The 26,575-nt window shown below is 40.3% G+C and overlaps 2 protein-coding genes across 5 annotated transcripts in view; one reads left to right on the top strand and one right to left on the bottom strand.

Moving 5' to 3' along the window:
* Window positions 1-19,156, top strand: part of LOC146557381 (aspartate--tRNA ligase, cytoplasmic-like) — a 22,944-nt gene extending 3,788 nt beyond the window's left edge. The window contains exons 2-14 of the mRNA XM_085250568.1: window positions 1,015-1,122; window positions 5,596-5,741; window positions 6,422-6,502; window positions 8,150-8,209; window positions 10,891-11,002; window positions 12,800-12,934; window positions 14,488-14,635; window positions 16,797-16,943; window positions 17,260-17,302; window positions 17,683-17,763; window positions 18,190-18,301; window positions 18,434-18,505; window positions 18,596-19,156. Coding sequence (XP_085106694.1) covers window positions 1,015-1,122; window positions 5,596-5,741; window positions 6,422-6,502; window positions 8,150-8,209; window positions 10,891-11,002; window positions 12,800-12,934; window positions 14,488-14,635; window positions 16,797-16,943; window positions 17,260-17,302; window positions 17,683-17,763; window positions 18,190-18,301; window positions 18,434-18,505; window positions 18,596-18,687 — 1,337 coding nt within the window. The 3' untranslated portion in view covers window positions 18,688-19,156. The remainder of the gene's footprint in view (window positions 1-1,014; window positions 1,123-5,595; window positions 5,742-6,421; window positions 6,503-8,149; window positions 8,210-10,890; window positions 11,003-12,799; window positions 12,935-14,487; window positions 14,636-16,796; window positions 16,944-17,259; window positions 17,303-17,682; window positions 17,764-18,189; window positions 18,302-18,433; window positions 18,506-18,595) is intronic.
* Window positions 19,157-19,417: 261 nt separating this feature from the next.
* Window positions 19,418-26,404, bottom strand: LOC146557380 (protein lifeguard 3-like). Of its 4 annotated transcripts, XM_085249056.1 has the most exons (13): window positions 25,749-26,398; window positions 25,003-25,169; window positions 22,935-23,204; window positions 22,764-22,831; window positions 22,607-22,671; window positions 22,451-22,504; window positions 22,274-22,324; window positions 22,124-22,163; window positions 21,892-21,929; window positions 21,690-21,777; window positions 21,235-21,330; window positions 21,047-21,100; window positions 19,418-19,626 (listed from the first exon to the last, which is right to left on the bottom strand). In XM_085249056.1, the coding sequence occupies exons 3-13, from the start codon at window positions 23,188-23,190 to the stop codon at window positions 19,477-19,479; spliced, it is 960 nt and encodes a 319-aa protein (XP_085105182.1). In that variant the 5' UTR covers window positions 23,191-23,204; window positions 25,003-25,169; window positions 25,749-26,398; the 3' UTR covers window positions 19,418-19,476. The 4 variants fall into 4 exon arrangements, with proteins under 4 accessions (XP_085105182.1, XP_085105180.1, XP_085105179.1 ...); XM_085249054.1 differs by having other exon boundaries at window positions 22,764-23,204; window positions 25,727-26,404; XM_085249053.1 differs by having other exon boundaries at window positions 22,764-23,204; window positions 25,749-26,404.
* Between the last annotated feature and the right edge of the window lie 171 nt (window positions 26,405-26,575).

Here is a 26,575-nt window from a genome sequence, read left to right as displayed (position 1 = left end):
AGAGAGATCGTTTGGCTTTCACTTGGTGTTCCATTTCAAATGATGTAAATGACAGACATCGCTGTCTTTAGGTTCAACACTGGAGGCCTGTGCTAGAAGAGAAGCATAAAGCTTTTATTGCAACTTTATGCACCAAACACTCCCAGAGTAAAGTCAGAATTTTAAAAGACTTTTTGCTCCTGTTTGTGAAATAATTTTTTTAAGATTGTGAGGCGTTACAAAGCCGATTTGTTTTTCCACTCTTTCCTTGTTAAGCAGATTGACAACCTGAAGGTGTTTTTGATATCACCGTCAGGCTAGCTTGTCACTGCCAATTGGAAGATCAGATAACCTGTCCCCCCTCAGTTCCAGTTGCTGGCAGTCACGAAGCTTCACTGTTTGAATACAATAACCCTCTGAGCTTTGCCTGGTTATTGCTCCTCTCCATAAACAGTGAGCCTTTTGCAAATAAACTATAGTCTCTGTGATGTTTTTTTTTTTAACCATTTCCTTTAAAGATAACTTCCAGAATCAAGAGTCACTTCCTCTCCACTTGTGTCTTCATTTCTCTGCTTGCTGTAGGATGTCTGTGTGAGCAGAATAACATCCTGAATTGTGTGAGATGAGGTACATCTGTTGGTGGGATTTTGGCATCACTATTATTTCCACCACCCGCCCTGTTCTCACAGGCAACAAACATCAAAGTAACTGGGTGGTCTGATTATCTCCTGCCCTCAGTCTTTGTGGCTAACGTGTTTACACTCTTCCTAGGTCCCTGTATATGTTTGATAGGAAGGTAGCAATCAGCCTTTCTCCACACAGTGCTCTTCAAAGACAAGGCTCTGTTTGCAAATGTTTGACACTTCATCTGATTCCCTACAGCTGTGAGACACTCATCTCAAGTCACACACACAGCCCTTTTGACTGAACAAACCTACTTAGCTTCAGACAGAGTGCCCAAGGTATTATTCTGACAAGGCTGTTATGCTTGTATTGTAAAAAAGCGAGCTCTATCTATTGTTGTTTTGCTTTCAGGGAAGCAATGCTTCTTGGTCTTGCGTCAGCAGCAGTTTAACGTGCAGGCACTGGTCGCAGTGGGGGGTAAGGATCGTGCCAGCAAGCAGATGGTCAAGTTGCCGCAAAGTAAGTACCGAGACTGTTCTTCCTGTCAGAGAGGGCAGAAACAATGGTGGGAAAAAAAAACCTTGGCCATAACGGTCCACTGATCCATTTTCACACGTCTGACCGAGGTGGAGGCGGGGAAATCAATCATTTTTTCACTTGGCAGTAAAGCTGGCTTTCAACAGGGCGGAATACAGCAGTGGCCTAATGGGGCAGTTCCTGTCAAGATGGCAGATACAGCTCCTTGGATCAGAGTAGGGAGAAATAATTAAGAGCAAGAATCATTAGTCATGTTAGCAGCCAAACTATAGCCCATTACTGGTAGTCGATGAATGGACATAACCATCCACGGATGTGCACTTTATTAAAGAAACAAAAGGGGTGTTGCTGATAATGATGTTAGATTAGGCTCGCGTTAGAGGTTTGCAGCAGGGCTTATTTGTTTAAAAAGAAACCCTATTGGGGTTTTAAATTGACACAAAAAATGATGCATGATGATTTATGATGCACCTGATGTAATTTACTGAAATATGCAGTTTATTCATTAAAAAACCCAAACAGTTATTTTGAAGTACGCCCAGTATTTAGTGAATTTAAGAGGGAAGAACTTAATTATCACATAATACATCTTCTTAGACATTGCTAAATTAAGCAAAAGGTAACACCCCGACTGTAATCTGCAAGACTGAAATGACAGTTAAGACATGGGATAACACTGATCTTAAGCAATGCAGGGATTGCAGTAATGAATGTGTGTGTGTGTGTGTGTGTGTGTTTTTTTTTTTCTTTTAAAGTGTAGCTACTATTTAGTTGCACAAGTGTGATGTTCTGATAGGCTTAAAACATTTTTAAACATTTGAGGCTTATAAGTTGGCATGAGACGATTTGATTGAAAACTGCCAAACATCTTTGGAGTGTCGTCAACCTCCGTAACGGGACGTTCGAGACGTTGACCTCATTGGCAGCAGGCGCTGCTCACGCTGCATTTCCCCAGAGTTTTCCTACCTTGATCCTTGATCCACCCTGAATACATTCAAAACAGTCTGTTGTATTAGACTACACAAAACTACGCAACTAACCGCTGAACAAATATTAATTTCATGTAATGCTTTGATAACATTGGCTTTCTTTTGCTACGGTTTGTTGAAAAACAGGAGACTTGATGAAAGATGTAAGTAATGAACGTTGGTTTTAATGTACACAGCTGTCTGAGCCGTATGTAAACAAGTCGGCGCTGCTAAATGTTTGATGACGGGCAGCATGTGCCTAAATTACCATTTGACACGCACGCATTATGTTCATGTTTTCAGAAATGAGGCCCTGAGATCTCGGTGTAAGTTTGTTGCGGTATCATGAGGTTCATGGGAAATTTTAACCCAGACACAGGCAAATTTTTCTAATGAGGTCAAGGTCACTGCTGCTCAGACCAGAGTTTTGACCATAACTTTGTAACAAGTATCACCAGCTGCTGACACAGCCATAGTTCCTCTTTATAGTCACTGAGCTGGCCTTTTTCTTGCCGCTGTTGTAATATGGCATCGGGGCTTTCAAAATAGCTCCAAAGACGGGCAGAGAGGGGTCTGCAGCTCCAAACTGTAATTTCCTTTAAGCCTCAACATTTGAACCCCTAACAGATGAAATGAATAACACCAACCATGTATTTAAAATTCGATTGCTGTGGTAATCCCCGGTGTACAACATCCACACCGACCACTCCCTGACAGCAGCAGCCTCCTTCATTAGGACGGTGTGCGCTGTCTGTGCACTGAAACTGCCCCAGAACAGCCCGAGCGACACTACGAAAAAGCCAAGGTTTAGCCTGACCAGGAAAAAAGCTCAACAGGATGCTCTGAAAAATGCTTGAGCTACAGAGTCGCCACAGAACCGAACATCCAGGTCCCAAAAACCACACGAGCTCCTGTGGAGTGTTCATGTTCCTCAGTGGGACTGGGCTGTGTGGCAGCTTATAGAGGCCCTGCACGATACTTGGCAATTTTTGGGGTTTTTTTTTTTTTATGTTTTGAAAATGAGGGTACGTCAAAAGATGGTGCCTTTTACTATATATAAATTTATATATAAATAGTGTTCTCCTTGCACTTTAACATATTTTTGTAACCAGTGATTTCTTTTATGTGCAGCACTTCCTCAGTCTTGTTCTGCAATGTTGTGGTCGGACAGTTGGATTGTTTTGCAATCTTATGCCCACCTGACAGCCTAACACCACAGCAAGTGAAAGTGATGACATGGTTGTCAAGACAACACCGTCTTGCATCAGAACTAAACAACAGCAAAGTCATACCACTTTGCAGTTGCTTACCAAGCAGGTTTCCAAAACAACATTGTTGCTGTGCTTCTGTTTGTAGTTGTATCTCTAAGAACAGGTGGCACTATCACTCCTGTAGCTTTTGGCGCACATTTAGTGTCAGACAATGTGGTCTGATGATTGACAAGCTGATTGAGACCCTGGATTACAAGTAAATCCCCTCATAACTGCTCTAAGGACGGAGATTGCATTGCTGAGAATCCCCTTACTTGTATTGCATGTCCAAGTGATCATCCGTCCATTCTCACAGTTTAATTAAGTGATCTTCTGCCTGTGCTCAACCTTTACTCTCAAGTACCTCTCAAGTGCTGAATGTAGAGCAGCGAAGAAATTGTGGCTGAGCTCTGAAAAGGAACAACATGTCAGTTGTTTGCTATGGAGTTGGTCGGTTTAATTCAGAGCGCTTTTTAAACTGTTGTTGTTTTTTTTTGTGACAGCACTACTTTGTGATGCTGTACTGTACCTGGATGTACACAGATTTGGATTTTAAAACTGACAGGAGGCAGAGTAAGGAACAGTTATGTTAAAAACTAGTTATTTTTCATAATTGTTGTGTGGCCGAGGAAGAGTACGTGTCATCACCTGATGGGGGTTATTTATTTATTACTTTATTTAACAAGGAAAAACCCATTGAGATTTAAAATCTCATTTACCTGTAAATGAGATTCACTGTCCTCTGAGGTCATCGACAGGAGGCAAGAATCCTTCTTTTTAATGCTGATATGAGGCCATTTAGAGTGATATGCTGATTTTACTGTTGGTTCTTGGGGTTCAAAGTGGTAATATAAGATGATACATGTTATAACTTCGAAGCTGAAGAAATCTGAAAGCGACTACAGCCAGGAATTTATGTTGTAACACTTGTTCAGTCAGCTAAGTTAGAGGCAGTTTGGAGTCAGGCTTGCCGAAACAGTCAGCTTGTCCTTCCTGGATCACTGATTCGAGCGCTCGCTCCCTTTTCTCTTCCTTCTTGTGTTGAATGAATCTGTTTCTGTTGGTGTGCGCTCAGTGTGTTGTCATTAGACTTTTGTCCTGCAGAGGAGGTTATTAATGTGGGGATTTATTTATCTAGCTGATCTCCGACTGGAGGGGATTGGGTCTGGTGGCAGCTGTCGTGGGGCTGAAGGGACGGCGGTACCCCAGTGTTCGGTCCCTCATTACTGCTTTGTAATGAGGACGAGTGGTGGATTACAGCGGGTTTCCCATCTGGCCGTTTGCTGTGAGACAGTGGGCGTTGTACCTCAGATGTTACTTTGGGTTTCAGTGAGGAGCCTGTGCAGGGGGATGCTGCACTGTTGTTTAAAACTGATTATAAGGAAATTAGAAAGGGTTCCCTGGTATGCTGTGGCTCACAAGAGGAAATTCTTACCCCAGCTCTCAAAGTCAAAGAGTTTTTGTAGTAGAGCTGGGTACTTTCCAGGAGCTGTAGTATGAGGCAAGTTTTATCAAAGCTTACAAATCCCCCCTCGAGCCCCAGTGCTCGTGTTTATTTTTCCTTTGTGACTGAAATTACTGTTTCAATAAGAAAGTTAAGATTGTGCACACTGCTATAATTTATCGTTCCAGCTGAGTTAAAAACTGTTGTTGAATTGCTTAGCTGTTTGATATGGCCCGAGTCTCACCCAGGTCTTTAAATAAACACCTTTTGACAAATAATGTGGTGATAGAAATTTCACCACATGGGGCCTAAAATAAATTTTAGTGGGTAAAATGGTTTTGCAGGTGTTTTTTGTTTTGTTTTCTTCCCATGTGAGATAAACAATCACCAACAGACACCCATTTGTTTAAAAAATACATGAAAATGATGAAAATGATAGCATATTCTGCCTTGTTGCAACCTGTTAATTTGAATCTAATGTAGTCTCACGTTCACGATTATTATGAACAGGGCAATGTGGTTTCGTACGCCACAAGCTCTTGCGGTATGTCAATTAGCCCATATGCAAATATCAGTGCTGTTTTTATTTTAAAACACATGAGGGGGAAAAAAACCCTTAAAAAAACCTACCGCCCAGTCAAAAATCACCCACCCATATACCCCGCACTATCCTCTGTGCATAAAAGCATGACAAATGTAAAAACTTGTCTACAAGCATTGTACATACTTTAACGGATATGTGGTTTTCACAGTTGCTCGTCTTTCCAAACAGATAAATCTGTTTTGTAACTAGCGTGCATCACTTACACTTTCCTCCCCCTGAATGTTTCCACCAGCATCACCAAGGAGAGCATCGTCGATGTGGAGGCGACAGTGAGGAAAGTGGAGCAGAAGATCGAGAGCTGTTCCCAGCAGGACGTCGAGCTCCACGTTGAAAGGGTTGGCACTTTCACTGCAGTCCTTAATGGGCACTTCTTAGCAGACAGATATGTAAACATAGAGAAGATAATACAGTTGCTTTTAAAACCGCAGATGTCTCCTACACATATAAATAAAAATACCAGAGGGTGTATATTTTGCCTCCCAGCATATGCAGTGCGTACGCACCCAGACAATGAAGCATCCATAATTCATGTTATTCAAGCAGGTACCAAAGAGGTTTTCACTGTAGCGCATTGACCATTTAACTCTTCCTTTTAAACTCTTGATTTAACGCAGTATCTGAGCTTTAAGTAACATCCATTTTATTTATATGCCAAGAAAATGAAACAAAAGTCACCTCAAGGCTCCTTTTTACTCTTACGTACTGTACTGCAAAAGAATTTGATGTAGTGAATGCATCAAATTTTGGTGAATGGGATGAGATTTTCTCTGCTATGATGCCCAATGTAAATGAAAAACATAAAAACACAAAGCAGCACGTAGGTGATTTTCTCACACATTGATGAGGTTTTAACAGATGCAGCTTTTAGCCTCTTTCATTTTCACCTTCTTCACCTGTTTCTGGAGTCCCGGGACTTTCCATTGTCTCAGCATCGAATAAAAACATCGGTGGTTTGTCACACTTTTAATTTTTTGTGATTTTTTTTTTTTTTTTTTTTTATCGTTTCCCTTCTCAGATTTTTGTCATCAGCCAGGCTGAGCCTCGTCTCCCATTGCAGCTGGAGGACGCTGTCAGGCCTGATGGAGAGGGTGAAGAGGTGAGGATGAATGGGGGGATGGATGAGGGGAGTCAAAGTGCAGTTAGAGTATTAGCTGAGTAATTATTATTCATTTGGACATCATTGGCAGCATTTTAGGTATCTTAAAAACTTCTAAAAGCAGACTCTCAGTGTAAAAAGAACAAGGCCTGATAGTTACTGTGTGTGTGCGAGTCCATTCACTGTCATGGAGTGCACAGATGGGTTTAGTCTGACTACACAATGAATATAAGTCCGTTTTTATCTGAATACTTTATATAAAAAGCAAAATGGAAACGCATTCTGTGCATGCTGAGCTCTAACGGCGCTCTTTCAGTGAGACTGTTTTCAGTGAGGAGAATGGAGATTTGTGTTTTTGGCAGAGTCAAGGATTGGCTGATTAAACCTAATCACCTTGTTTTAATCACCCTCCTCATGCAAATGGTGATTTCATCGCACAGTGTTTATAAGAGCCGGCTGCCAGTGTTGAGGGAGTTCTCTGAATTGCAATTAAGGAATTGTGCAGTGATGCAGAATCATTCAAGAAAATCATGAAGCATTTAAAAAGCCATTCTTTTTCCTAGCTGCAGTATAGGTGGTTAGAAATACATGTAAACCTTTGAGGCTGCTGGTTTAGCAGCACCAAAAAACGATGGCTAAGCGGAATTCCAGCTCAAAGCAGTTGGCTCTGTTTCCTGATTCAAACCAAAAAATGATTATTCTAGTATAGAGGATCAGCTACAGCTCCCAGATTTGCAAAGTGGAAACATTGAATTTTCCAATAATAACATTCCTGATGTAGCCGTTGAATCGGCTTAACACATAAAACGGCAGGATGTCATTTTTTTCGTAGCTTTAGATCCATCGTATCTGCTGTGGAATTATACATCGCACTGTACATGCGTGCACATTAATATGAGTCTCATCAATACCAAAGACAGCTGAGGGCCCATCATTGTTTATCCAGTAAGCTAATATCTGCAGCTGTAGCAGCGTCTCAGGTGTTTTCTGTTGGGATTCAGCATGTCAGTCACAGACTTGTAGCAACACCTGCTTTCCCCAGAGACACTAGCCTCAACAGCCCTGTCTGTCTAACTGTCTGCCCATCTAACAGTTTGTCCCTCTGCGTGTGGCTGTTTGGAGCAGGATGTGGCTACACAGGCTATTAGCTCAAACCCCTGTGGGTCTTCTCAGGAAGCCTGACATCCACGACCCTGGAAGGAGCGGCTCTTCCTGTGATGAAACATTTACTTTTCAGTTGTTACCTTTTTCCTTTTCTTTATATTCTTTTTGTCCTGTTGTCCCACATTGCAGGTGTCTTTTATTGCACTTGACTCTGTTATACTCACTGAGCTAAGTAGGTAGATGTGGTAAAGCTGCAGGAGAATGGTAGTTTTGCATTGTTCCCAGGAAGGTTTTTGCAGGCTGATTGCATTGTTTTAGGTTTGCAAGCTGCCAATAGCTTTAAAGCTAAAAATGATTTGTATTTCTTTCTTTTTTTTGTTATAGTTTTTCCCTGTGAGTTGTGAAAAGCCCCTAAAATGCTTCCATAACACTGACGGCAAACACTCCTGTGTGAATAGGAGGAGATGAATAGTAATGATTTTTAATATTTCATAGGCTGAGGAGGTTTTGGTAGGATGACTGTGTTTTTGTGTTTGTATTCAGGAAGGCAGAGCCACAGTTAACCAGGACACCCGGCTGGACAACAGAGTGATTGATCTCAGGGTAAGTTTCTATCATCTGTGACCATGTGAGTCTGTGAAAATTTGCATTTGGTTTGATACATGTAATATTTTAGTTGATTAATGATGAATTTTTAGCTGTTTTAAACTAAGGTGTTCATAAAGATTATAAATTTGATGCTTTATGGGTGCTTCCTTTGTGAGGATGTCCTACCCGAAGTCTTGGGGTTGCCTCAATGTCTCCCTGGAAGAGTTGGCTGAAATACATGGATTTGAAAAACAAAAAAATTATTGCCATTATAACAACAATAATTTTACAGCTTACATCCTGTCTCCGAGCACAGAAAACTTCTACCACAAATGTAGGCTGTTGGAGAGTGAATGTAAAATATTTGTGAAGGAATGCAAACAACAAACCAGCGCACCTCTAAAAGTAAAGAGAAAAGGCTGTGATTTAGTGGGCTGGTGATATGAATCTTATACAGTGCTGAGAGATGTGCTAAACTTATGCGAGCAGCAGAAGACACTAAGCCGCAAAGTGTCTCATTGTTTTGATATGTTCCTCCCACATGGAAGATACGACTGGCAGGAAGGCAGCAACACCACAGCACAGAGCCACTTTGTTCACAAGCTTCACAACAACACCTGCTTCTGCAGCACTGTGCACTTTGAGCTCATGGACTTGGGTCTGTCATCAGTTTTGCTCTTAAGAGCCCGCTGAAGCTATAAAGTGCTTCCCACACTGCCAAACTCTTCAGAAGGGAACCATAAAATGCCTTTGATAATTATGTAGTTCACATGAAACTCCATTTCTAACTTGAACATTTTTAAAGTTTAAAAGTTTAGTTTTAAAAGACGGCTGGACTTGCAGACAGTTTCTGGACTGTCATCCGGACGTGCTGGAGTCCAAACAAATCCTCTAACACTAGTGCTCCCATTACCTCAGCCTTCAAGATGTAAGAAATGTGATTGATTATGAGACCTACGTCATGCTATTTTGTGATTAATCATAATATTTGGTCCATAAAAACTGCATCCAGCTTCCTTAGATCAAATAAAAAAGGTGATAAATCTGTGTTACCTATGTCGCTGGCTTTACAAACGCAGACAAGCGCGACACCCAACAACAAATTTTATCATAAACCAGAAGGAAAGAAGAAAACTCTGAGAACTCATTTTCTACAAAGACCGATTCCCCGTCCTGTCATTTTTCAAGAAAGATTCAGATCCACATCAAACACACCATTCTCCCTTTGCTTCATGCTCCGGCTCTTCGTGAAGTTTCACATGTAAGCATCGGAGATGGAAAGTAAAGCCAGTTGCGTTTTATCAGAACAGGTCTAAAAGTTTTGAAGAGAAGAGAGCTGTGATTTCGATACAAGCGCAAAAGCAAAATGTCCTAATGCAGATTTGTGTATTTCAGGTTGCTTTAGGAAGGGTTAGGGTGTATGCTGACTACCACACATACTGTACACATACAGGCTGTATGAACAATGATGCCAGCACTAGACTGTGGTCAACCTCCAAGTACACATATCGACGGCCTCTTGAGTACGATGATGAGCCCGTAATTGGATGCTGGCAAATGTTTAAATTTTTTGAGCTTTGAAACCTCTGTGTGGTATGTGTTCACCGCAGCTGGGTTTCAAGGAGGTATGAACTATTGAGAGGTATACCAGAGTAAGGTATATTTCATGAGGCCCCTCACCATCAGAAGAACTGCCAGTTTCAGGATAGTAACTGCCACCCACCAACCCACTCACTATTACGCCTACTCGCTGCAGACTTGCTGTAAACAGGAAGCGCTTTCGAATTTTTAAATTAGGTCTTACACAGTCTGGTTTTTAGGTCTGTTTCCCCACATTTAACGCTGGGCACAGCCCCATGTGTGATGTGTGACACAAATGAGTCATAGGTGGTGTGATAGTAGAATGAATGATTTGCTTCAGTGCCTTTTAAAGACGTTTGTAAAAGTGTTTTAAGCAGGGACGTTTTATATTTTTCTGCACTTCTACTTTCTGTCAAGCACCCAGATTGTAAATGATGGAAAAGTTTTAGCCAGACAACCCTGAAGCATTGTCTGCAGATTAATGAGCTTTCCAGGATTTAGACACGATCATATTTCGAGTCAGCCGGCTGTTAGTCAGACGAAGACTATTCAGGACCGGACAGGCACTAGAAATGGGATGTGAAGCACTTTAATTAACGCAGAACTGTGCATTTATGTATTGAAAAGACCCAGGTCTGACTTCATGATGATGTACGGTAACTAGACTTGAAAACCAGACAAGATCAGTTGTAGAAATCTTGTGGTCATTTGAAATGAGTCAGTCGATTTCTGGGAGTGTTCACTGGCATTTTGACATGCTCTGTCACCCAACTGTTGACTCTTGGGGGCTTTTGTGCATGAGGTTTTTACAGTAACCTCTTCACAGCAGTTTTATGCCTCACCTTGGTTTCGGTATTTATATTGATAATCTAAATACTGAAACACAATTTAAAAAAAAACAATAAATAAAGGTATTTCTAAGTTTCTGCGGCTCTTCCAGGATTTGAACACGTTGCCGTTGCCAACAAATAATTGTCACACCCTTCACATAGACAGGAGGTCCTTGAAGAAACTGGCAGTCTTGTTTTCACACATTTGTCATGGTTGTGTAATAACGTAGATGAATCACTGCAACCGTCTTGATGGTGTTTATTTTTGTGTATCCTCCTGAAAAGACGACCACCAGCCAGGCCGTGTTCCGCCTGCAGTCAGGTGTGTGCCAGCTCTTCAGGGACACCCTCACCAAAAAGGGCTTTGTGGAGATCCAGACGCCGAAAATTATATCGGGTAAAAACAAAAAAAAACACCCTCTGCCACATTGACACGTGGGAAAACTGAGACTAGCATGCATTGAATCATTTTTGATTAGATGTTTCAGTAGAGGCACACTTGTTTTCACGTCACTGCCCACAGGTGTTTCGTGAGTCATTGTGTAACAGTTGTAAGTTGACTTCCTCATCAGGCTGATCTAGGCTCCACTTCAAATCAAGAGCAAAATAAAAAGTTCAGCTAAAGCTTTTGAAACACACACATGCGCAGTCATGCACATCTATGCTAAAGGAGACAACAGACAGTAAGGTATTAGAGAGAATTTCATCGTTTCAGACCTATGAGGGTTTTAATCCAGACCGCTGGGAATTTCGATGCATCGACCAGCTCTCACGTCAGCCTCTCTGCTTTCACATTTCCACACAGCGCCCTTCTAATTTGACAGGAGAGGCTTTCCTTAAGATCAATCCCAAAGGATCTCATCTCACTTTATTGAAGAAAAGGAGGACTGAAAGGGAGAAACTTAGAACTCAGACAAAAATCTTCTCACCAATATTCAGGAGAAAGAGTTATTGGAGCTTTCACCATTTAATGGCATATCTCTTATGCTGGCTTTATTTTTTCCAGCATTAACTCAATTTGGAGGCTCCAGATGCTTTTTGAACCATTCAAACCTTTACTTGGTTAATATGTAATGTACTGTTTGAAGCTTTAATAATCTAAAATAATCCGTTTGGAGTCTTTATGATAAAAAAAGATAAATTCTTAAAAGAAGCAGAAGCACAGTAGTCTTATGTCAATAGTTCGCAGCCCCCACATTCCTCCCATATTTTGAATTAACTGTGGTGAAACCTCCACACTCTCACTTCCTCTTTTCTTAAAGAGCCAATGATGGTGACTGTGACTCGAACGCTAAATTCAAAAGTGGCGCTCTTTTATTTTGGCGGCACCTGTGAAAAAATACACACAAAACCACATCTTCCTGCATGGCACCACCCATGGTGCAAGCGTGAACAGTTTGTCCTATATGTACAGCCCCACCCACCTTTTGAGAGTGTGAAAATATCAGTTGATGCCCTCTGATGTTTTTGTCACATAAAAGGTGACACGTGTTATTAGAGTCTGGGACATGATGTCCTGAGAACTGACTTTGTTTTGAAAAATTTGCCCAGTGGTTACATATTCATGTAAAAAAGAAATGGGTTGTTCTGGTGAATAAGTCAAAAAGTTGGGCCATCATTCCTTTATTGACCTCAGCTCTGTATCTGAGGAAGGAAAGTATCGTTTTTGAAGTAGTATATAATGACTGTCTTTTCTGAGCCTTTCCTGGTTGTCCTACTAAAGTTCCTGATGGAGATCACAGGAATCACTTGAGTTTTTAAGTACAAGTCTTTGTCTGGAATGAGCAGACAATCTGTCAGCATCTCCCCGAACGCACCGTTCTTTGCTAGCGATGGTCATAAAACGCACTCGTCGTGTAATAGCGTCACTAATCTACAAATCCTGTAGATGTTTCAAATTAAAAGCCTGAGTGTTTCAGTGGACAACAGTTATGTCATAAGACTTTTACTTTGAAACTTTTTCCACCACAGTTTTTTTTACTCTGGACTCTCTCCAACCATTATCAGAGGCCTGGCCTTTAAAAAAAATGATGGTATTTATTTGTGTGTATGCTAGCCAATTATAGTCCCTACTGAAACATCTAATAAATTCACAGTATATATCATTAGGTGGGATGGGTGAGGTTTTGACTGTAATAGCTGTTTTTCCTCATGTTTTTCTCTTTGTCATTAAATTTTCTTTGTCCTTTTTTAGCTGCCAGTGAAGGTGGCGCAAATGTTTTCACAGTGTCGTACTTTAAAACCAGCGCCTTCCTGGCTCAGTCGCCTCAGCTCTACAAGCAGATGTGCATCTGTGCTGACTTTGACAAGGTCTTCTGTGTAGGTCCAGGTAAGCCCCTCCCCCCAGTATGTCACCTTAAACACTGGCAAACAGGAAAAAGAGACGCGAGAGGATAATGAAAAATTTAGACCCTATTAAGTGAAAACGGTTTTAAAATGTCACTAAATGCATTTAGACTGTTAAAGTTTAACAGACCTCCCTGTGATGCTTTTACTGTGTCAAAGCTGCTGTAGAGCTGTGTGATAGTGACACAGTGGGACTTGTAAAAGACTTTATAGAGCCGAGTTTAGGGGAAATCCAAGCAAACACTGCCACCATCTGATTATCTAAGCAAACTCTGCCTTCATCTGTGTGCATAAAGTATTTATTCTATACATAGTCGTGAATTTTTTTATGTTTTTTTTAGATTGCTACTCGTATCTGATTTTCATTCGATACAGGATTCTCGCCCAAGATCAAATAAAACATCTGGGACAAGGATCCACATTCGGTATTCCACTGACTGGACTGAAGTTTTTGTTTTGTTTCACCACAGAGAAATCAAAGGGCTTAAGGTCATTACTGCTTCTGAGGCAACAATGTTCTCACCACGGTTGCCTTACTTACAGACTCACTGATTCAGCATGTAAGGAGAAGTGGGATCAACAAATCCCAGTGGCAAAGTACAACATGTACTTAGTTGTAGGTTCTACAACTATATCGCCACTGTCTGAAATCAACTAAAAAAGGTTCACCAGGGAAGAAGCGGAAGTAAATGTGAAGCATATCTTCTTGCGGAGAAGCATACATCTCCATATTTATGCTTGGAATCATTTTAGTTTTCCAGTTTGTTGAAATATATGCAGGGTCAGACGCATAATACTTTCCAGGTTCTAGACAAACACTGTGTGAATACAAAAGCAGGAATGAACATTTACACTTTGTTTCAGACACAATTGAATAAAACTTTGTATGCATGGTTGTATTTTCTGAATCTCAGTCATTGTGAAACTGTGTGCATGTACACATGCGTGGTTTCCAGGTAATCCAGCCACAGTATGTAGATACAGAAACACATTTAATCAGATGTGTCCGTGCCTTTTTAAGAACACTTTTGACAGTCTGTAAACCTGTAAAAACAGCAATCGAGCAGCCGTCCTCGAGTATGACCGTTAACTCCCACTAAATGAAAGTAGAAGCCATGATGTTATTAATTCACCATACAAGTACTTGTAAAGTACTCTGCTTTAGAATAACACAGTAGTCAGGAATTATTTATTGGCAGCCGCGTTCATACAGAGTTTCTAAAGTACCTCTCAATCAGCCATAGTGCAAGCACCTACATTTCACAGTGCGTTTTGATTATCGTCAACTTTCAATGCCGCTCATCTACACATCGTCATTGTTTCACAAACCTTTACGTGGCGGTGATTCAGAAGCCAGGTTGTAAGCTTGATGATCCTTTATATGGGCTTCTGTTTTGTGAGCCGTCCAAATTTAGGAATTTCGAGTACAATGGAAATGACACTTTATTCCCGGAGATGAGCAGAAACCTTTCGTTGCTTCCACGCCACCGCAGTTTGCTTTGTTTTGGCACTCGTATTAAATCAGCGTCATTTCAGTTTTCAGGGCGGAAGACTCCAACACGCACCGTCACCTGACCGAGTTTGTGGGTCTGGATATTGAGATGGCCTTCAACTACCATTACCACGAAGTGATCGACTCTATCACTGACACCATGGTGCAGATCTTCAAGGGCTTGAGAGACAAGTAAGATACACATTTATTGAGTTAAGGTAAAAGATGAACCTAAAACTGTTGGTGTGTTGCAGACCAACTTCTGCAACACACTCAGCTGAATTATTTAGTTTTACAGCCAGCAAAATGTCAAAGTGTGTACGTCTAAGTAAAACTATGTAACTGCTAAATCTAGATTAATTAAATGTCATCACATATGGCTGTCTGCTTAGATGAATGTCAGCAATTTCCACTCCAACTGTTTAGTGAACTGCCAGCAAGATGACGATAGGATGTGGTTTTATTGCCTCCGTGTGGTGGAACTCGGTACAGTAGGCATTAAGAGCTTCAACATCAAAGGTTAAAATAAAAGAGGAATACTGGGCGAAACTCTTTCTGTGTGGAAACTGTAACGTTTCTGACGACATACGTCTGTGAATGTCAGTGGTTTTTTGGACGTATTTATTACAGTGAAAACTCAGAAGGGGGTTTGCAGTGCTTCATGCTTTATTCTGTGATTACAAGTCTTTTATTATAAAGTAAATCCCCAGAGGAACCATGTTAAATCAGTGGAACACTGAGTAAGGTGTCAACTAGCTTAATTTGAATTCCCTTTTTAATGTCTGTGACGTTAGTTAGTTTCAGGTTGTGACCACTGTTCCTCTTTCTCAGGCCCATTTGACTTTTTGCCCTTTGTTCTCATGACTTTCCAGACTGTTTCTCTTGACGTGTGAAAGTGTTTTGCATGCGTTTTGTACTTCTGTTTTAACACATGAAGCACAGATGACTTTATCCTTTCCATGCTCTGTTTGGCATCTCCTTTTAATTTCACAGTAAATACAAGTGAAATTTGTTAGGTGTCTTTAAAAAATATAATTTAGTTGTTAAAAATCTCTTTTTGGTGTCATAATGTTTCTAATTGTGATATAAAAGAATCAGAAATTAGTGAAAGGCATTAGGACAGCTTGGCCAAGAAAATAGAGTCAAATGTGGGTTGTGACCATTATGTGAACAATTAGTCTGGTATTTGTCTCTATCTGGACAGAATTGTGAGTCCTTCGATGGTAGATTGTAGTTTTTGTTTGTGTACCGGTACGTGCAGTACTGTGCAGAAGTCTTGCATCACCCCTCATTTCTTTTTTTGTTTTTAGAAAAAGGGGCATCTCTTGTGACATCCACCATGTGTACTGACAATAATTTGAGCCACGAATTTCAAATTTATGTATTCATCGTCCATCGGACCTGTAGCCGATGAGTTTCAGTTCATTCCTTGTGTAGTTTGGCCTTTTATCACAAATTCCCCTCCTTTAAAATGGCTTCTTGAGATCTTTTCTGATGAGGCTCCAGAAAAATGCACTTCTCAGGCCCTGTTTCACTTCTTAGCTGAATTGTTTATTAAGGGAATGACTTTCAGATGCTTTTCATGTAGAATTTTAGGCCTGCTACTTCTTCATTTGTCCTCCACTTGTCTAGTTTACTGCATTTTTTTTAGGTGCGTACTCCACACCGTGCCAAGTTATGCCAAGTTTTTTGGCTAATAGCCTTTTGGGAATCACCTTTTTAGTGCAAAATTATCCTTTTTATGCCCATCAAACTGTGTTATCATTGTCATTTTTTGTAGATTAAACTAAAGACAGTGGAAAAAATGGGGGGTTGCATCAGGCTAACAAAGTGCACAAAGATACAATTTAGATTGGTTCTTTGCTAAGTTGTCTGTTATGTTTAGACACAACACTGGTTTGCCCTTTGAGTTGGGAGGCTTTTTTATGGGTCAGTGTTTTATTCACGGGTCAGTCATTTTAAGTCCAGATACAACCACTGGACATAAAATGAGAGAACAAACCATCAATGTCCACAGAAAAACTTTGAAAGTGGTTCAGAAAACCGGAGAACTATTACCCAATACCACTTTAAAGCTTTTTAAGACAGCATGTCTCCTTGGAAGCAAAATATGAAGAAATCAGGGGCGACATGACCCTTTTTCACAGTAACACGTGTAACAAGTATTTTTACATAGATATAAATCACCATTACATACTCCAATCATGATTGGGAAAACTATTGGTGTATGTGAAGTTTTATGTTTGGGTTAAAAAAATTAGTGGTTTGGGGAAATTTCCCAGGAAAATGAATTAAAGTCAGCGTCATGTCCTCTCAACACTCTGGAAACTCAATGCATGTGCCTCTGCGTCAGCTTCCAGACAGAGATCCAGACGGTGAATAAGCAGTTCCCAAGTGAGCCTTTCAAATTTCTGGAGCCGACTCTTAGACTGGAGTACACCGAGGCTGTGGCCATGCTGCGTGAGGCCGGGGTCGAAATGGGTGACGAGGATGACCTCAGGTTAGAATACATCACACAGCCTTTCCCCCACAGCCAACTCATCTTATCAGATGATTTCTTTTGATAAAAGCAGAAGTAAATTGTAACATGTGCTTAAAGTGAGGATGTGAAAGATCACATCAGTAACTCAGCATTTAAGTAATCCTTGTGATCAAAGCTGTAATCTGCAGTACAGTTGGAGCAGTGACGTTAAAAAAACAGTCTGAGAAATAATAACTGTAGATGATTCACTGATTACAATCAGTTTAAGTAATATTTTAACAATGTGAGATGTGTCTGTCTTTATTAAACTCAATGTATTTTTGCTGTTTTGTAGTACACCCAATGAGAAGCTGCTTGGCCGCCTCGTCAAGGAAAAGGTTTGTTTTCAAATGTGATTTACTCATTGAATGTCAAAATTATGAATGTGACATGATCCAACAATGGATCACGTAGCCTTTATGTATGAAGGTCAGATAAAAACACGAGTGATTTTTAAAAGTAGTAAAAAGCCATTTTGGATATTAGAACTCCAGAATTTGTATATATGAGCCGTTAGTCTTCTTCAGACGACCTCCTTCAGTAAAAGCTGCTTTATGCTGTAAGATAAAGACTCTACAGTATCCTGGAGAAGTATTTTATTATTCAAGCTCACAGTTGCATCACATAAATAAAGAAAAGGATACGTGTATGTCTCTATTAATCCTTTTGTATGCAGTTATTGACTCTCACTCCTCTTTTTTTCCCCCCCTCTCCACAGTATGATACTGACTTCTATGTGCTTGATAAGTACCCGCTGGCTGTTAGACCGTTTTACACAATGCCTGATCCAAGCAACCCTGTAAGTCTTTCACTCACACATCAAACATACCAAACACACCAGCCTCTCAAATTTGCACTGTGGCTCCTGTGGGCAACGTAATGCTTTTTTTTTTTTTTTTTTTTTTTATTGTCCCGACAAGTCAAGAAAAAACATCAGCATCCATGAGCGATGCCACAAAATTGCCAGTTTACTACATTCTTTATGCTACCTGTGTGAATTTCAATTGCCAGACTGATATTTCTGTTAATATTTGGCTTTAAAAAATGAATACGGTTTCATTTCATTCTCTTCCTGTCATAATCATTGTTGTTACCCAAGTTTTGTGCCAGCGTTACCTTGTCTGGTTGACTTTAATTTTCTTTTCTTTTCTTTTTTTTAACCCCCTCCTGTCATCATCACATGTGAGAAAAACCTGATTTCTGAATTTGTTTTATTTTTGTCTAGAAATACTCCAATTCTTATGACATGTTCATGAGAGGAGAAGAGATTCTCTCCGGAGCTCAGAGAGTCCACGATGCTCAGCTGCTGACAGAAAGAGCCATCCACCATCAGATCGGTAAGAAAAAGAGATGTTTCCATTTCTTTTTGAGGAGCATTGAGTGAAATTCAAATGATTTGTCTCCCTCTGTTGGCAATCAGCGGAACAACACTAGAAAATTTTTGTGCCTCTCCTTTGTTTGTTGTACAGATCTGGAGAAGATCAAGGCATACATCGACTCCTTCCGGTATGGAGCTCCCCCACATGGCGGCGGAGGCATTGGTAAGAAATATGTTTTGTCGGGGGAACTACAGGAATGGTTTTTGTTTTTTTGTAAGAATAAAAAACTGATAAAGATGTCATCCTTCACAGGCCTGGAGAGAGTCTGCATGCTCTACCTGGGTCTCCACAACGTTCGGCAGACCTCCATGTTCCCACGTGACCCCAAGCGCCTGACACCTTAAACCTTCTGGTGTGGACGACACATAAATACTGGTGACGGGAAACAATACTAATCCACAATCAAGGAAGGGAGAACATTTATAGGAGCTAATGCCACCCTAGAACTCTTAACGTGTTACTGTAATTAACCACCGACATGAAGGAAGCAGTTATAACAGTAAGGTATGATTTATTGATCGGTGTGCATCGTTTTCTAACAACAACAAATAACAGAAACATTAAAGAGAACAAAGGAAATGGCCAGTGATTCAAGAAGACAACTCTTTTTTCTTTTTTTTTAATCGGTGAGTCAGTGTTCTCTGGGTTTTCTCTTTGGAAAAATGAAAAGTACATAAACAGATCTTAGACCGTCTTACTACCAGCACAGATGTTTGACTAATGATTGTGGTGTCCAGCAGTATGCCTCCAACTACACATGTTTTGTAAGTCTAAGCACTGACAATAATAAAAACAAATGTGTTGATCTATAAATGGCTTTGTTCCCTTTTTTGGAGGCAGAAACACTTTGTTAATGAGGAGGTTTGATCGAAGTAATAGTTGAGAGTACTACACTCCTTAACGTGCACATAAATATTAAAATGCAGCTATACAAATGTGCAAAGCTTAAGCAGCTCTCTTCCTTTACACGGGCTAAGTGTAAGCTTTGCGGCTGCAGTCCTGCTACATACAGCCCAACAAACAAAGTGCTCGAGTGTTACTGATGTAGAAAAAATAATAATAAAGTAATAATCTTTCTGACAGTTTGCTGTGTGTCTGCCAGCAAATACAATATACAAACTCCAACCGCTGGCTCATTCAGTCGCAGCTCCGCTGACTTGAAGGATGAAGAGGAAGATGTGAACAATATCAACATAAAGAGAAAGCGCTCCATAGACGTACTCCTCTGGGCTGATGGCCAACTCCCGATTTCCGATAAGAAGTTGGGTGTTGTACACTAAAAACTAATATAAGGAAGAAAAGGAAAGAGGAAATTGACATAAAAACATGAATACAAGGAAAAATGCTGCAACATTTCTAGCCTTTTGTCATGTTTGTGACCATTAATTAAAACTTTTGGTTTTTGGACTGTTACGTGTCACTCACTATGACCAACAAGAAAATTTACATCCTGTATCATGTGAGGCTACAACTGTACTAATAGCTTTGTGATTCTGTCCTTACCATGTGGTGGTGCATTTAGTTTAACCCTTTTCGTGTGTTGCTGTGTTAATATTTACTCATTAACACAAAATTTCAACTATAGCTGAGACTGACAGGAATGGTAAGCAAAGGCTAAGGTAAAAAGTTTGGGTAAATTATATTTTGAATATAATGGTACAAAAGCAAAGGTCAGACAATCCCCAGCATTATGGGAAAACCACATTAAACAGTGCTATAACATGTATACAGTGAGATTACCTGTTTAAAAGACCTATTGGGACAATGAATGTGGAAATCATGTTTGTAACAGGAAATGATAAAATGTCCCAAAAAAAAAGCCCAATTCACTTTATACACTGCGCAAAAAATTAAAGGAACACTTGAACATCATAGTTGGAACTTCAGGAATATCCGTCTGTTCGATTAGGGAAAACTGTGATTTTACCTCCTTTACTAAAGAAAGCATGTGACAGAGGTGAAATGGAGAGGAGACACCGTAATAAATGTTAGCTTCTTGCAACATCATCCGTGAAAAGAACACTGTGTTAGTGGTGAACCTGCCAGCTGAGTTACACAATGCTGGTTTCTGACCACAGAACCCACCTAGGAACACTGAGCCTTCATGTCATGCTCAAGGAGTCTCTTGATGACATTTTGGTTGTAAACATGCACAAATAACCTGATTGAGGTCACTTTTTAGGGCTCTGGCAGTGCTGCTCGTGTAACGGGCCTGTCGACATGGCAAATCTGTGCCTTACTGATGGAGCTGAGCAACCTGTGGAGGCTGCAGGTGCTGTCTCATGCTACCAAGTAGCAAAAAGGACCCAGCAAAAAGCAAAACTAGAGAAAAATCCATCAAAAAACCTTCCCTTTCTGGAGGTTGTCTTGTTGTTGCCTTTCCAGTGCAACTGTTATCACTTTTTTATTGGATTCACAATAGTTTATGCTTTCTATCTGGACATCCTGATATCTCTGAAGTTAACAGACTTTGTGTTAAACTGAAGATTGAGTGTTCCCTTCTTGTTTTTTTATTTGATAGACCAATCAAAATCAAGACAAATACGATGATGAATAGTAGATTATCACCACATTATTTAGGGGCTCCTAAATAGCTATGTATTGGGGGTGTAAGGACTGCTAATGTCTCGCTTGCTTTTCAACAACAGACTCATAATACCAAGAAGAAATACTCGGTCTAATTTTGTGTGAGTGTGGACTCACCAGAGTGTAAACGATGGCTCCAATTGCAGCGTAGAGCATATGCAGCCAGGGGACCTGTTGAGTGACATAAGAAAGGCTCCTGAATGTGAAATCAGTCACACAGATACACCCTTGGGAGCTGCTGTTCCTCACGCAGAGAAACACGAGTAGACAGAATAAATTAAATGACTTGACCAGAGCAGGCTCACATATTGGAAGGAGAGGACGATGGCTGTAACAATCCCAATGATCATGAGCAGAACGGCCGCAATGCAGAGGAATCCCCCGCAGGAGGTGAAGTCCACCTGTGATGAGAAACAAGTCATTAAGGGGATGAAAGTGAAGCTGATATGCTTCAAGCTACATGAAAGAGCAGTGAGACTATTGTGAAAGAGGATCAGAATAAGGTGAAAGAGAAATATATGTGTGTGCGTGTGTGAAACGTGTCTTGTAGAAGCCAAAAATGTAACTTGTGTATCTCGAGTTGCATCAGACAGAGAAGTTGGATTCGCATCTTATCCCAAAATGTTATAAATATTTAAAGGATTTCAGTGCCCCCATTGTAATGCAAGACAAAGGAGTTCTTTTACACCGACAACAAAGACATCCTCTGACAAGCCACAGGCTACTGAGCTACAGCGAGACAGTTTACATCTCCGTGTACCTTAGTTTGGAAGCAGAAGACTGTCACAGCTATACAGACTAATGCTGTTACTCCCATGGCGATAAACACTGCTTTGGTTCCATAATAGCTGTAAAGGATACATGTAGCAATTAAAACGAAACAAAAAAAAAGGCACATATATACCATCAGGATCAAAATGTGCTGTTTTGAGCTGTTGCCTGAATAAAGCCAATAAACAAACCTTGAAACTGCTCCGGCCATGTAAGACAAGGCAAGAGTCTGCAAGATCAAACATGAATACAATGCGTCTTAAATGTCAGAGTGAGTTTAGCACTTTTTAGAGATGTCTTTTTTCTACTGACTTTACTTTTTCAGTCTTCAGCACCTCACACTATGTTAGTTCTGCACATATATATCTGCTGTGGCATTACTAGTGTCAATGTCTGACCCTTAGTCTAATAAACAACACTTACAAATACTCCAAGCAGCACAAGATTCCATGGAAAACGCCTCCTAAAAAGTACAGAAACCACAAACATCACTGTTTATGAAAATTTTAATACACCATAATAATAGCAATAATAAAACAACTTAATTTTTCCAACTTATTTGGCCTTGCTTACCTCGGCTCTTTGCAGCAGATGAGAATGCAGTAAACCACAAAGTAAACCACACTACGGAGAGATTCACCACTGTGATTATTATTACATACATCATATTCTTCACATGTGTGTTTGTTTTTTTTATCAATTGATGTAATTGCACTAAAACTGTGCGGCTGTTTCTTAAAAGTAACTCACAAAGATGCCCAGTAGATGCCAGGGTAACTGATGACAAACATCCTCACTGGGTCACTGTGAAAGCAGATACATGGCATCACCAAAGGGCAGACTGTGTTTCTTACCCTTCACCAGATACATTCATCAGTGGATGGATGTACAAATGGGGAAACTTACACAAACGTAAAGACAGCAACAACTGAGAAGGTGACAGCAAGCTGTGCTGATAAAATTAAGTAAACCTGTCCAAAAAAAAGAAAAAAAGAAAGATCAGAGCAGCAGGATTGTCACTGGCACAAAGAGCAAGTTAAAACACACAGTTACAAACTCTTACTTTTCTGATGAAGGCGTGCCGAACAGATGTGCTTTCCCACTGGGTGCTGAGAAAATCCTCCATCTCTCCTGCAGAATTTGGAAGAGCCAAGTGGTAATTTATCCTTGTTACACCTAATCTAAATATATTGCAGGGTGTGATTACTTCAAGACTGTGCCACTCGCTAAGAACCTGGGTTGGAGGCAGGCAGTCCAGCAGACAGAGTCGGTATTGTGGTGGGCATCCCAGATGGAGGAAGGCCAGGGCCTTGACACATGCTGATCGGCGGGTAGACACCCCCTTGGCCCCAGTAGCCAGGACTGGGACTGTAAGATGGAGGTGGGGGAAGAGGAGAGCCATGCTGTGGCTGGTAGGGGAAGTTATCACACTTAGGATGATGCAGTGCTTCCTCGTAGGGGGGAGGACTGTCAATTTTAGATGTCATCATTTTTCTGGACTACCCTAAAGACAGGATGAGTGGTACAAAGCTATGTCAGACTTACATCTTTTCACTATCCACTAGTTATTGCTGACTTTCCATTTTCACAATTACAAAATAAAATCTTCCTACTATATTACATCGTAAATCACAGTATGTTGCATTGCTTAATTCTGTGGTATTATTTCCTGGAAACTATGTGGTCACCCTAGTTTCAGAAAGGGTGATCACAAGTCCCTCCTTGTGCACAACATTATTATCTGTTTTTCTGTGTTTCACATGTGATTCTCAGAAATCAGCACCGAATAACAGAATTCTAAAGTCTGGCTCGTTTCCAGTGGCTGTAAAGAAAATAAGGAAGGCTGTCTCTACAGGACGTCCTGGTGGCCTCGGGGACGTTTTGGCTTGCTGTGAACTTTCAGCTGGTTCAAGCACCACGCAGGAACCACGCAAATCTACCACATCAAAGACATGCAAAACTGTGCGCATGTCGCTCTGTCTGTCTCTCTCAGCAAGGCAGGCGACACGAACCAGGTAACGTTAGACACGCTGAACAGATGAAAAGGAACGATGGAGAAAAGAGGGAGGGAATAAAAAAGAGAAGGCAGGTAAATGCTGAAAAATAAGTGGCAGTCAGGAGCAGGAACGTGTGCATATGTGTTATTTTGATACTTTTGCACAGTTCTTGAGTACAAAAGCCTCTCACTGTGCATAAAGCTCACTGTTTTTCCCTCTTTGGTTTAAAAACTGTATTAGATAAAGGTATTATTCCATATTTCTGGCTTTGTACATGTGTATGTGGGGTATGTGTGGAAGATTTTCCCTGCTACAGCGACAGCCATGTCATATTTTTGAAAACTTGGAACTCACAATAATAAATTACATTGAAATTTAACATTAAAAATGTAATTTTGTTATCATGCTGTATATCTGTATGTACTGTAACACCGCAGACACTCTTGGTCTCCTTACACTTGTACTTTAAGTGTGAGTCACTTGCTAATTAAAAATTAATTTGACTACTATAAATATTTTAAATTAAAGTGCGCACGTTTGTTCGGGATAATTGGGCCACATGTAATGAAACTGCAATATTTTGAAGGGCTGAAAAAAGGTCTAGCAGTCTGGTGCTGTTGCAATAACAAAGATGAGATAATGTCCCAGCTTGAATTATAGTTTCACTCAGCTCTTGGTTGTAATTCAACATATAGTTTCACAAGACACATTGAAACAACTTAAACATTATTGTGTCTGGAAGGCACAGTCATGCCATGTGTTCACATTTATTGCTTGATAAAATATACGAAGGGTCACGCAAAGTATGAGAGTAGAAACCAATGACTGTAATTCTGTTTAATTTAAGAATGAAGTATATGTGGACACTTGGAGGCCAAGGAAAGTTCCCCCATCTAAAGTTATGATTTTTCTTCTTTCAATATGCAATCCTGAGCTCACCTTCAGTTTCATTTATTCTATTAAAGCACCTGTAAGAGCAGTCGAATCCCTCTACAGCACCTCACCGGTCTGAAAAGGCCAGACTGCATACATTTTTCTTTTTGTATGTAGTCTAGTCAGATTACTTGTGAAAATTAGTACTGTACTTAAGAATTTTTAAGATAGGAAAAGAGAAAAAAGCAAGCATACTGCCGATTGTGAACAGGAAATTAAGCCTGTGTTATTTTTAAAACCCAGCCATACATTATATACAAATTTTAAAACACTACAACACTGCACTCAAGTAATCTCTTTGACCCACTTTTGGTTTGTTATGATCTGATCACCCAGAAAACAAATGAAAACAAAGCAGAAAAGGTTACTTACCTTGTGGCTTGCGCCTGAGTTGGGTTCACTGTCCTTCAGTCCTGCCTTGGAGATTTGCAGCCGTGCACAACAGGAGGATGTCATCCTTTGTAACTGGATATGCTGGCTGAAACTCACACTGTTACTGCTACTCTCAGAAAGATGAGACTGGTTACTCATGTCGCCTCCTGTTAAAAAGTACCAATATTACCAAAACACAAACTACTGGTTGTACCTCCCTCTACAATTAGTTAAATGCCAGTGCTTCCTTGATACCTAGTCAGCTTTGGCATTTTGTCTAAGGGTAATTGTAAGTCATAATTATATGTCAATGTATTTTTTCTTGTACTACAAAAATCATTACAATTAACCTACAATACGGTTATAACAACAGACAGATAATTATTCAACATTTACACCAGAAAGAAATGTGATTCTAAAAACAGAAATTCCCATTTTATGTGTTTCTTGAAGCAAAGTGGATTTGGATATAAAACAGGCAAAATCACACAGTATTTTTGCTAGTTCATATGCATGTTAAAGTTTGCCTGACAGACTGTCAAAACCCTTTTTTTAAATTTCATTTAATTTACTACTACTACTTCCCAAGTGGTTCTGCTGCCTAAACCTAAGCAAAATGTGATGGGAAAAATGTATAATGAAAATATACAGAAAAAATTATAATATACTCTGTTTTAATACATAAAAGAAAACGTAAACATGAGAAATCAGGTGAGCACAACACCGGTAGTGAGCCTAAAAGTCACCAGGGGACTGTTGTGACGTGTCGCTGTATACGTCATTACGTTCCGCTCAGAGGCTATGGCGCTTCCTGACTGGATAATAACACTGGTAGCCACTTCATCCTTCATCTGTTTTTGTTTGTGCCTTCGCTACAGACGGACAGGACAGGTGTTTTGGAGAAAACTGTTCAGCAAGATAATGGCCCGAACGGAGAAGCCCTTGTTCCGAATAGCGTGAGTATGGCGCCACTTTCCTTGGCGACAGAAATTTCTGTCGTTTCCTTGGCGATTCTCTTGGCGTAGCTTAGCAACATCTAGCCATTTTTATGTGCTATAGATTTATCCCACGTAATTTAATTTAGTCAAGACCATTTGAAAAGTACAGCTGTTGGTATTCTGCTGTGAGGCTCTTCTCGCGATAATGCCATTTTTTTCATCAGCATATGCTGCAGTGGCTTCAACTTTATTTTAAGAGAAGTTTGCATACCAACCATTGAAGTTACGTCAATTGTGCTCATTCAACAAACCAAAGAAATGACAGTAACTGCATGGCGAGGTTAATAATGTTAACAGCTTTTACTATTGGGACATAACATTTCCAATTGTCTCCCAGGTACACACTCTACACTAAGACCAGACTTGGCTACATGTACTACAAACGGCAAATGCGGAAAGCTCGTGAAAATTACCCTGGAGGGCATTCAGCTACAGATCCCGTGGAGTTCAATGGTATATGCAACAATTACTGGTTTAACTTGGTGACACTGGGCCAAACAATGCCTTGCTGTCACACGCTGTACATACCATAGAACCAATTGTTATTACTATCAGTACAAAATTCTAGCATTTGT

This window comes from Mchenga conophoros, linkage group LG16, assembly GCF_057382185.1.
Source record: "Mchenga conophoros isolate Kocher_MC1m ecotype Shallow Benthic linkage group LG16, M_conophoros_male_GT1.1, whole genome shotgun sequence".
Taxonomy (NCBI): domain Eukaryota; kingdom Metazoa; phylum Chordata; class Actinopteri; order Cichliformes; family Cichlidae; genus Mchenga; species Mchenga conophoros.
The sequence above is the reverse complement of the archived record's forward strand: the minus strand, read 5'-3'. Positions and strand labels throughout refer to the sequence as shown.

Excerpts from the sequence above, each read along its gene's own strand:
- LOC146557380 (XM_085249054.1), bottom strand. The coding sequence starts at position 23,102 with ATGGCTCTCCTCTTCCCCCACCTCCATCTTACAGTCCCAGTCCTGGCT. Across the intron at positions 22,325-22,450 it reads GGCATCTACTGGGCATCTTT|TGTGGTTTACTTTGTGGTTT; the intron begins GTGAGTTACTTT and ends ATCTCTCCGTAG. Across the intron at positions 21,331-21,689 it reads TCTTCTGCTTCCAAACTAAG|GTGGACTTCACCTCCTGCGG; the intron begins GTACACGGAGAT and ends TTCTCATCACAG.